The sequence below is a fragment of the Arabidopsis lyrata genome (genome assembly GCF_000004255.2).
Source record: "Arabidopsis lyrata subsp. lyrata unplaced genomic scaffold ARALYscaffold_7, whole genome shotgun sequence".
Taxonomy (NCBI): Eukaryota; Viridiplantae; Streptophyta; class Magnoliopsida; order Brassicales; family Brassicaceae; genus Arabidopsis; species Arabidopsis lyrata.
Genome location: NW_003302549.1, coordinates 9,023,514 through 9,034,481, shown reverse-complemented (window position 1 = coordinate 9,034,481; position 10,968 = coordinate 9,023,514). Strand labels below are relative to the sequence as shown.

General features: G+C 33.4%; 4 protein-coding genes across 7 annotated transcripts; 2 read left to right on the top strand and 2 right to left on the bottom strand.

Moving 5' to 3' along the window:
- Positions 1 to 4,447: 4,447 nt before the first annotated feature.
- LOC9305932 (peptide methionine sulfoxide reductase B2, chloroplastic) lies at positions 4,448 to 6,222 on the bottom strand. 2 transcript variants are annotated; one of them, XM_021018100.1, is made up of 3 exons: positions 5,826 to 6,222; positions 4,904 to 5,060; positions 4,448 to 4,813 (listed from the first exon to the last, which is right to left on the bottom strand). In XM_021018100.1, exons 1-3 carry the CDS (start codon positions 6,101 to 6,103, stop codon positions 4,655 to 4,657), a joined length of 594 nt encoding a protein of 197 aa, XP_020873759.1. In that variant the 5' UTR covers positions 6,104 to 6,222; the 3' UTR covers positions 4,448 to 4,654. The 2 variants fall into 2 exon arrangements, with proteins under 2 accessions (XP_020873759.1, XP_020873760.1); XM_021018101.1 differs by having other exon boundaries at positions 4,699 to 4,803; positions 5,826 to 6,173.
- A 141-nt stretch (positions 6,223 to 6,363) lies between these two features.
- LOC9303892 lies at positions 6,364 to 7,723 on the top strand. The gene is made up of 4 exons (XM_021018122.1): positions 6,364 to 6,548; positions 6,725 to 6,817; positions 7,069 to 7,257; positions 7,355 to 7,723. The coding sequence occupies exons 1-4, from the start codon at positions 6,518 to 6,520 to the stop codon at positions 7,534 to 7,536; spliced, it is 495 nt and encodes a 164-aa protein (XP_020873781.1). The 5' UTR covers positions 6,364 to 6,517; the 3' UTR covers positions 7,537 to 7,723.
- A 14-nt stretch (positions 7,724 to 7,737) lies between these two features.
- LOC110226385 (pentatricopeptide repeat-containing protein At4g21880, mitochondrial-like) lies at positions 7,738 to 10,132 on the top strand. Of its 3 annotated transcripts, none has more exons than XM_021018009.1 (3): positions 7,738 to 8,242; positions 8,396 to 8,958; positions 9,115 to 10,132. In XM_021018009.1, exons 1-3 carry the CDS (start codon positions 8,116 to 8,118, stop codon positions 9,124 to 9,126), a joined length of 702 nt encoding a protein of 233 aa, XP_020873668.1. In that variant the 5' UTR covers positions 7,738 to 8,115; the 3' UTR covers positions 9,127 to 10,132. The 3 variants fall into 3 exon arrangements, 2 of the variants coding, with proteins under 2 accessions (XP_020873668.1, XP_020873667.1); XR_002330420.1 differs by having other exon boundaries at positions 7,739 to 8,242; positions 8,396 to 9,300; positions 9,476 to 10,132; XM_021018008.1 differs by having other exon boundaries at positions 7,739 to 8,242; positions 8,396 to 10,132.
- Positions 10,133 to 10,254: 122 nt separating this feature from the next.
- On the bottom strand, positions 10,255 to 10,920 carry LOC9305931 (15.4 kDa class V heat shock protein). Its single transcript, XM_002867773.2, has 2 exons — positions 10,737 to 10,920; positions 10,255 to 10,643 (listed from the first exon to the last, which is right to left on the bottom strand). The coding sequence occupies exons 1-2, from the start codon at positions 10,867 to 10,869 to the stop codon at positions 10,381 to 10,383; spliced, it is 396 nt and encodes a 131-aa protein (XP_002867819.1). The 5' UTR covers positions 10,870 to 10,920; the 3' UTR covers positions 10,255 to 10,380.
- Positions 10,921 to 10,968: the final 48 nt, after the last annotated feature.

The window sequence follows — 10,968 nt, the reverse complement described above, 5'->3', positions numbered from 1 at the left end:
CGGTTTTCAAACTTTTATTTATCTATTATTGTTAGCTTAGCTATCTCATTTTGTGGAGTAAAGATGTATTATCAGTAAATACTAATGGGTATATGATATTTTCGTAATTAAGTAGTTATAAAAAAAAAGATCGTAAACTAAGTTACACTTCTCTGTTTACTAGCTTTATCATTAGATTCTATCTATTCTTGTATTTCATAATTAGTGACTAGTATCCAAATATATTGTAAGATTTCTTTTAGGTGCGTTGATATAAGAGCATCTCCAACCCACCTCTATATTTGCCTCTAAATTCTATTTTAGAGGCAAATTTACTCCAACCCACCTCTATTCTCACATCTAAAATAGAGATCTCTATTTTTTTCTCTATATATAGAGGTGAGAATAGAGAATCTCTATTTTTTTCTCTATAAATAGAGTTAAACTTTTTAGAAGAAAAAATAGAAGAATACATTGGAGTAAAAATAGAGAAAATTTACCTCTATAATAGAAATAGAGAAAAAAATAAGGAAATACATTGGAGATGGTCTAAGAAAATTTACACTAGCAGTCATGTAAGAAGAAGACCAACCTATGATATTCCAAGACAATCAGTATAATAATACTGCGGTGACCAATAATATAAACTATCATAAGAGAAATTGATTTTAACAATGATTAAAATGCAAACCTATAGAATTATAACTACATATCTGGGTTTGTACATCTATTTTGTTGAAAAGATTTTGCTGTCTTTGAGGATCTATTTAACAAATTAACACTTGCAATGAAAGAATAATTATGGGCTCCCAATAATTATGTGTCGAGCTATTTGGTTTTGTACATCAAATCACAGCTGTCAGCATTAACTCCTTCGTGACTCCTCTGAAGTGAGTGAGTACTAGCAAGATTGTTTTACATTTAATAAGTTTGTTAAATGCTTTTACTATCAGATTTGTAATTTGAATTTAAAAGAATGTGAAATATTTGTAATAAATCGAGTATACCGGAAATTTATAGGGTGATGTAGATAAAACAGTTTGTTTCGTTTGTTATTGGTAATATTATACATCATGATGCTGGTAAAACTAGATTTTTGTTGTGCAAGTAGAACTCTCAATTACAGAATCGTATGTGGAACTTTGCCATAGATAGCTGCATCAACTAAAATTTTTAGTAGTTTGATTTACTACACGATTTACATTTTACATGACGAGTTGACGACCTTACGAGCAACACCCGAGAATTTGCTGTAAGTTACGATGCATTGATGCGAATATCTATAGAAAAAAAAACTCTATAGATAATCATAGATCTTCCCCCACTAAATAATTACTAGCTTGGACCACATCTGAATTTGCTCATTAAGATCTCTCTCTCTTTGGTTTTTGTTTTTTTTTTTTTGTTGTTTTTTTAAGCAGCAAAATCTCTCTAATATACGCTGCATCACTGGTTTGGTCCAATATATTATCAGTGAGTTGGAAGAAACCGTTTCCAGATATATCAAAGTATTTATAATTAAAGGAACAAAGTAAAACTCATGAATTTTTATTTTTTATTTTATTTTTTTTTAAACTCATGAATTTTGTTAAAGAGTATATACAGAGGTGACTAAAATATTGGTCAATTATCTAAAAATAATCAAAGATTTTGTATTTTTTAAATGTTTCATATTTTCTTTTATACTAATACCACGCTATGTTTCCTTAACACACATTATTACTTTTATTTTAGATGATACGCTATGCTAATTAACCTTTTGTTTAATTCCACCCAAAAAATTAACCTTTTGTTTAATTAGGTAAATAATAATGATTTCCTTTTCAAAATACAATCATTTGGATTGGATAACAGTAACACACATGAATTTTACAGAAAAATAACATGCTATTATCTCGAACGACATATTACTTTATTCATGTAATGAACTTTACAAATAACATGTTATGTAGAGAATATATACAATGCAATTGGTCGTATTATATTAGTATATGATATATAATGCACTAAGTAATAAAATAACATGATTATGGGGAACGTAACAAAAGAAATAATAAAAGAAACTTTTTGATTACAACGTTGCCACTTGATCATTTTATTTTAATAGTATAAAAATAGTATTTATTTTGTCCAGAAGTGTTCCACAATCCACCACCATTGTGTGAACCTTTTTGTTGCTATAATTTCTCACTTTTTTTTTTTTTAAGAAGATGACGAAAGATGTTATTGCTTTTTGAAGTGTTTGCCAATTGCCAGTGTGTAATAATTTTTTATAGTTGTAATAGTATTAATTATCTGGTGAGTGCATGTGAGTTTTCAAATTTGAATGTTTATTTATATCATATTTATCAGTGGTTAGTGGTTATCAAGAACACCAAATTAAATATTTCTGTAAACGTAAAATAAAAGAATCAAATCGAATAAGCAGATCTTTAGTTGACCGTCATCAATTGTCATAGAACAAATATAAAGATTTTAAATTAGTATTCACTAATCAGACCAGGTAGGCAAATTTCCTGAGAAAAAAACGTGTGAAAATTGACAAAAGAAAATAAAAATAAAAATTCCACTACACGTCTACCTACTATACTCTTGTTTGTTTCCAAAATTTCACCAACATTGTTAACTACCAAAACATGATTCTGCAGAAATGAACCCTAAAAATTATTGAAACTGCCCCACACATTATTGTTAACTTAAGTCTTTTAGGGGCATGATTTGTTTCATCATCCGAGTATTGTTTTGGAATTGGTTTCCTAGATGGCACCGAGGCCCGACAAAAACATCATCGGCATGTGAATGAATCATATATAATTTGGTGTTATGTCTTTAATTTTGGATCTAAGTTTTTTTTTTTTAAATGACTTTGGGGGTCAACTTTACTAATTGAAACATCAATAATTCAATACAATTTAGTTTAAATTTGAGTAAAACCAGGTTTCTTTAACTGATTTTTGATAGAGGAACGAAATTTTCTTTGACAAAAAAAAGAACTAAAATTTCAAACCGGTTCAAAATTAAAAAAATTTATACTCGAAGTTACGAGGCTCCAATTCTTTTTAAAAAGTTTGGAAAAAAAAGAAAGAATAACAACTCGGATTTTCCAAAGCTTGGTGAGTCGTGACGAGTGATTTTCTTAACCCGAAAGAAAAAAGAAAAAAAAAGCCTTCAATTATTTTAATTTCAAGTGGTAAAGTGAATGTGACGATTTTGGTTAGTTGAGATGAAAGAAGAAGTTGATGGCTATGACTGGTAAATGTTAGAAGAAAAAAGAAGAAAATAATCAGAAGAAAACAGAAGAAAATAAAAGTACAAATTGGAGGAATTTTGTATACCATGTATTTTATAATTGAAAAGTTTTTTCATTTTACGTCACTTTTTGGAAGAACTGAGAAGAAAAGTAAATCTTCTCTTTTCTACTTGATTGGTTTATTTTTAGTAGAATATAGAAGAATTATTTGTTTATCTTTTATTTTTATTCTATAATGTATAACTAGTCACACCCGATAAAGTGTTCATACGTAAGCAGAATTTAACTTCAGATCCAGCAGCCATCAAATCAAAGGATCTGATGAACGCACAAAAGAAAAGCTTCTTAGTGGACCAAACAAACCAGCAAGGCCTTTCTTTTGCTTAATTTTAAAATTGTGTTTTACATAGAGGCATTAAAAGTTTTTAAGGCTTATCTCTTTAAAAGTTTTTAAGGCTTAAACTAATTTCTTTTTATTTATTGTCAATTTCGATCTTCTTCTTCTTCTTTTTTTTTTTCTTATTAATAATATAAAAACATACAAGCTTTGTGAAATTTATCTCAACTTTTAATGGTTTTGTCTCACATGTAAACAAGGTGTGTAACATTGGTGCTGCGAACACTACTGTGAACCCCCAACCGGGTGTTTAACTAACCCATCCTGGAGGACAGTGACCCCAATCTCTATAATGAAGCTAGAGCTAAGGTTAGGGTGGTATTCACATTAGTGCATAGTGCTTACCATTCTTCAGCAAAAAACCTCTAGAAAACAATGGAAACAAGTATAAGATTACTGAAGCTAGCTGTATGGTGAATACGTGTAGTGTATTGGAACAAGTAGAATAGCGGCAGGTTATGTACTTATGTTCCACGACCAAAGTGTTAAAGAGCTCTATAAATGAAGCTTTCCACGTGACATCGGTATCAACAAAGTACCCCCCATATTGGCACGACTTCAAATGTTATCTTACGCACAAGACACGCATTCGATGACCATGTCCATGGAGCATGAGAACATCCAACTGGCTTTTTAAAGTGGTATGATGTATCCAAAGCCAACAATGTTGGAAGCCCATGAAACTTAGCAGAAATAAACAACTAAGGATGGAAGGACAACATTTTCATATAGTAGAGGATAGAGAGATATATAAACACCAATCCGTTTAGATTAACTATTTCGGTTTGGTCTTGGTACACATACCCATGCCAAAAATTCTGTTTGAGATCAAGTGCTTTGAGTAACATTATTAACTTTACCAACCTGACGATACAAAGAGTCTGGAGACTTTATTCAACGACCTTATTATTAGCCATCAAAACTAAACACGAGTCTCACCGACAAAAGACAAAAACACAATACGAGAGAGACATAGAAGCATCACACAACACAATTATATTATTACATGTTTATTTCTGATCATATTATTACAGGGTTGGATTCTCTGGTGTGAACTTGAGAGAGATACTGTTTACACAGTGTCGCTCATCGGTAGGAGTAGGGAAACCTTCTCCTTTAAAAACATGACCGAGATGTCCTCCACAAGCTGCACATGTGATCTCGATTCGTCTTCCATCTGGATCCGGCTGAGTGAAAATGTAAAAGATGTTTTCAGCAATCAGTTTCTCCAATCATAAATTTACAGTGATAATAATCTTTTGGTTGAGAAATCTTACGGTTCGGTTTATAGCTCCGGGGAGTCCATCAAAGAAAGCTGGCCAGCCACAACCGGAATCGAATTTGGTGGTGGATTTGTACAGAGGAGTTCCACATCCTGCACAACAATAGATGCCGTCGTCGAATAGTTTGTTGTATTCTCCTGTTCCTGGATATCTGCATCACGTATGTAGACCATTAGAATAATAATAGATTTACAGAACTTGGGACCTTGCCTTAGCTCTACTTCACACTGTATAATATTCATTGATCCTTTAACCTCAGAGAAGACTCTACTTAAACTTTGGTGGGATCCTCACGGACAGAAAAAGATTGCATTTCTTTGGCTTCTCGTTGTTATTGTTACAAAACCAAGAAAGACCACGTTAAGAGACAAGACTAACGAGTATTTTCATGTCACACAGAGCAATCCTTCCTGAGAACAATCCTAAAACTAAGGTTCATAGCAACTGAGAGACAACCAGATACAACAGCATCAGAGTTTTAATATCAGAAGAAAAAAGTGAAAAACTTTGAAAAATCTGTTAAACACTCTAATCTTTCAGAAAATGTGTCTCCTAATTGCTAATCTAAGGATCAGGTAACAACATTTATTCCACAAAACTCAATTTTCATGAGAGGATTAGTAGCAATTCATGCTCAATGTATCAAATCACTATATAGCAAAATATTGTGCATAATGAGAAGAATCTAAGACAAGACTCTCGCATGCAAATCACTGGAACACCAATCACCAAGTAAACTTCAATAAAACCCAGAAAGCATTCTCTGTTATACATTTATAATCATCAAACTCTCAAATTTTATCAAGCTAAATACCTAATCAAAAATCGAAATTCAACACATGCAAGAACACTATCCTGAAACAGAACACTCAAAACTCCCAAAACCAAACCAAAACTGAGCCAAGAAAACACTTACTCAGTGCCTTTCTGTCTGAGAATCCTAAATTGCTCAGGAGAAAGAATCGCACGCCACTCTTCTTCCGGCTTATTGACAGATTCCGGAGCAGAAGAACCCATTGCCACAATACGACCACCGTGAAAACCTCGACGGAGGAAATGAGACGGAGACGAAGCAAATCCGGTGGTGGTTGTGAGAGAGAGAGAACGTTTAACGAAAGCAGATTTAATGGTGGAAGCGAAAGTGAGAGACGTGGCTGAATAAACACGACCAGGTGTTATGATATTGAACGCCATTGATGGCTCTCTTCCTTCTTCTTTTGACAACAGCTTTTTCACAGATTCTCTCTATTTTTTTTTTTTTTGTGGGGAACACTCTTCTAATTTGGGCCTCATTTTAAGGCCTTTTTAGCCCAATCTATTTCCTCAAGTAATTTACCTTGGTGCCCCTAGTCGAAATTGATTGAGGTTTAAATGAGGCCCATGTGATGAGCCCTGACAAAAGAAAATTTCGAAGTTAAGTTCACATGGAAAAAAGAAGCAACTAACGCCTGGTGAGAGAAGAAGAGTCGTTCGTATTTAAAACATGGGCATGAATACTTTGACCTCAATAAAGGGACTTTTTTGTGATTGTCAATTACATTCATATTCTTCTTTTTCCAACCTTACGCAATTGTGCAGACCCGATTAATCAGACGGTGGTTCCATACAATGAAAAAACTCGAGATTGGAACCAAAATTAGTAAGTGGGTTTTTTTTTTGCTTGAATAATTTTGTATAGGTTTCGCCGTTTTTTTTTTTGACCATCGATTTCGATTCAATTGTTTTGTTTGTGACGAATCAAAATCAGCTTAACTGAATCAAAAGTCAGAATATTTTATCAAAATTGACCTTTTCTTTTTCTTGGAATTTTTGTAGTGTATCCGAAAGTGAAAGCTGACAACGAAGCTTGTAATTACAAGCAGAGGAGTTCTTGTCTGAACTCGAACTATCTCCAAACTCGTGTCTCTGGTAATTTCTCTGCTTTTTTTCCCTTTAAGTTGATATAAGTTTGACTCTCTGTCAGATTCAAAGCTAGATCTTTGAGGTTGACTAGGTTTTACTTTTACATATATGTTTAGGAACATTGACTTGGTTTTTGATAGAGATCAATTCTATGTGTTGGAAGAGTTGAGTTATTTGTGCTTGTTGCCAATTTAAATCAAATGCAAATTTTCAGAATAATCTATTTTCTTACATTTTCTCTTTTGTCATTTGGTCAGAGAATAATCAAGAAGATGATTTTCAAATACATGTAGCTAAGATTCCTAAGATTTACATACCAAGTGTGCTCATGTCTGAAAGTGAATCCAAAGAAATGAATAAGCGTATTAGAGGAGCTGACATTGAAGTAAAACCAACAACCAAAGCCAGTCCGATCTTACGCCCACGCGCTGTTGTTTCAAGTCCCGGTATTGTTTTCGAGCTGCTTTTCTATCTATGTTGTCACACAATGTTGAACTTCATATATCGGAAACCATGACTCTGCTTTCTAATTCTCCTTTTTAGATAATGATGCAATGATCGGCAACATAAACATGATTGAAGAAAGGAAAGCTAAGAAGGGTTTGAAGAGTGATGATCATATCAGGAGCAGAGCTTCTCAGCCTAAGAATATTGATACTAATGTGAAGATTTCTCATCGTATAGTCGCTAAGCAATCAGGAGTCAATTCAAGGGATCACAAATGATCAACTTGTTTATTGATGATGCCCGGCGAGACTGAACTATATACTAATTCATTCAAGTAGTATAGTCGCTTTTAAGTTTTTTTTACCTTTCACCACGTTTTTGAAAAGTAGTACTGCTATATATGATGCACATGTTAAAAATATAACTGAAAATTAAATAAAAAGTCATCCATCTATTCAAAATATATTAATATACTACTCTTTTTTTTTTTGGTATTATTTAGCATAAATTTTGTTTTCGTTGTTATGTCATTGACCAAAAAAAACCAATCATCATCTTAATCATGCGAAATAATTGGTTTGATATTATTCTAAAATCCATTTTTCGAATTTGTTTTGGAAAATGATTGGCTTCGAGTGGTCATTGGAGGAAAAATGAACAAAATGAAATTTGAGGAATCGAATAACATAATTTTTATTTTCAACACATAATAATTGTTTTTAAGATAATAAAATATCATTAGCGTGATTGCTACCGGATCAATCGGAATCAATTTTGATTATCCATATCCTCTTCTTCTCCGGTATTACCAAAACCCTCATGACTTTATCGATTTAGTTGACATTGTAAATGCGAACATGGCTTCATCAAAGGCAAAGAAAGGACTTGGCGATATGTTTCGCCACGCAATGAGACACCACAAAAAATCTTTAGACGGAAGTCACGAAACTGTATCATTGAGTTCAGTACTCGAGTTTGGACAAGGTACTTCTATGTCTCTAGTGGTGTATAAACCCAAATCAAAATTAGGAGTCGAGTGAATTATGCTTTAGGTGTCTTTTGTTTTATTTTGTTAATGAACTATCATCAAGTGTTTGATATATCTTTTGCACTCTGAAAATGTAATGATTGTTTCAGGAAAATCTAGTGCTAGTGGTAGTAATCGTCTTCGAGAAAGAAATGAAGATGAAGGTTCTTCGAATAACGCATCGGAAAAGTTCGATTTCTTTCATAAAGAGTTTCTTTTCTGGTCAAGGTTAAAACAGGAGCCACGATATAGGAAACAAACAGATCATTACAAGGAAAAACATTCAAAGATTATGAAGAAGATGGAGGAAGGCTTTGCTCGGAAGGTGGGCATCGAGAATCTGTTTTCTGTGTGTGCTAAAATGGGTAAAGAAGTTGGTGTAAATGAATACAACGGAATGATTAAAGTTTGCATACATAGCGCGAGGATAAGCGACGATGTAGAAGCTGCTCTTGATCACATTAGGAAGGCTATTGAATATCTCAAAGAGATAAACAAATGTGGATCCATTATAGGAAAAGGAACGTATGTGCCTCTTCTTAAGTTCTTAGTTGATATGGGAATGGTAGAGGAATTCCAAATTTCCAAGGATGTTATTATAGAGGCAAATCCTGATGCTCTTGGGCAAGTTGGCTACTATGAAATGCTTCTTTGGATCCAAGTCGGCGACGAAGTAAGTATCGATGAACTTTGCTGTACAATTGATGATAGTGAGAATAGTTTATCAATCCTACAAGGTAAGCAGTATATGTGTTATTATATTGGGTTAGAACTCCGGTTTTTTTGCTTGCTCTCTACTCTCTAAGTACACCTTTTGGTTCTTAAACAGAATATTATATGATTGCACTGTGTGAGAAAGACAGAAAGGAGAATCTTCAGAGGCTGTTAGAGATTGTCGACATTACGAAAGTTTCTTCACCACGCCTATTGACAAACATATTTGGATACCTTGGAAGGTCACTTTTGGAGTCTATGGCAATGAAGTTCCTTAGGGAACTACAAATGTGTGGTAAAGGTGAGTATAAATCAACCGAAATAACCTTGCATTGTTTTACTGTATTGGAAAAAAATTGAAGGAAGGGAGATGAATACACTTTGTATACTCCATGTTAAATTATTATACTATAACATATTAAGTCCCTTGCGATAATTTCATAGCACGGTAACATGGTACCCTTAACGTTTTACAGATGGAGTGAAGACTGTTTCAGATCTTATATTTAGCTATGCGACCTGCATTCCAAATTTAACGGTAAGAAGTTTCTAAATATAATGCTTGTAAATACGTCACCTTGCTCTGGTTCTAGATTATTTGCATATGGTTTTGACACTTTCAACATTAATAGGGATTTACAATGTTTCTAACACCTAAAGTCTCATCCTAGATCTTATTTGGTACTGAAATATATATCACTTAGGTGTGTTAGCTAGATTTTGGTTCCAAGCTTTCTGTGAAAAAGTGAAGTTTGATTATCAAATATTCTCTATATCCTTGATCCACTAACCATCTTCTAGCTAAATATTATCGCTCTTCTGATTTTTTGGTATTTAATTAACACCAAGTTGTTAAATGGTTCCTTTTAAGATAAGTCTCTTAACAGTCCATTTTCTCTTATAATATTGATAATTTAAAGGGAAAGGATGCTGTATTGAAGTTCAACAAGTTGCATGAAGAACTAGACATCATGCCTTCATCGACATCTTATGATAAGCTTATTACTTATCTTTATGACTCAAATGAGGTATCTTCACGCTTCTCTTGATCTTTGTTCTTCTGGTTTATTCTCCCCGATTGACTGATGATCAGATCAGATAATCATTCCTCTGTATCGTTAGGTGGCCACTGCTCTCGATGTAGCTGACAATATGCGTAAAGCAGGTCATTCATCATCACATTCCATCGGTGACCAAGATTCTTAATTTTTTAGTATGGAGAGTGAGATGATCTCTATTAAAGGCTGCTTTAATGTATGGAACAAAGGTCATGGACACATAATGGTTCGCTACCAAGAAAGAAATACACATTCTTTTTTTCAAAGATAATTAGAAACAAAGATCGAACTCGTGGGGTACAAGGAAGCACAATAACGCGTTTTTAAGCAGCTCTTGCAAGTAGTTGAAGACTTTCAGGAACATCAGAAGGTTCAATGAATCTCCTTGTCGTAATCCTCTTTGGTACAATCACAGTCAACACACCATCTTCATAACCAGCTGATATTCCGATCATATCTATTGATTCCGGCAAACGGAATTTCCTCTTAAAACTCTTCACCGGCTGATCTGGACGGGTCGCCTCCGTTCGTATGATCAAGTATATCGAATCTTCGATCTCAACTTTTATTTCTTCTTTCCTAAACCCTGTTTGGGAACAAAAAAAACAAACAAAAATGAAGATAATCCAAGATTATTCGTTACAATGAATAAACTGGGAATATTAGTTATTATAATTACCAGGAAGATCAACAGAGAAAGTGTGAGAATCTGGAGACTGAGACCAACGAACATGATTCTCTTGATAGCCACTAAGAGCTTGAGAAGATAAAACATATTCCCATGGCATCACTTGAACTGTCTGAAAATCCATTTTTTGTATTTTTCTTTTTCTTTATTTTTTCTCTTGTGGATTGATTGATTTTTGGTTCTTATTTATAGTAAAAACATAACCCCACATGAACCATTTGAG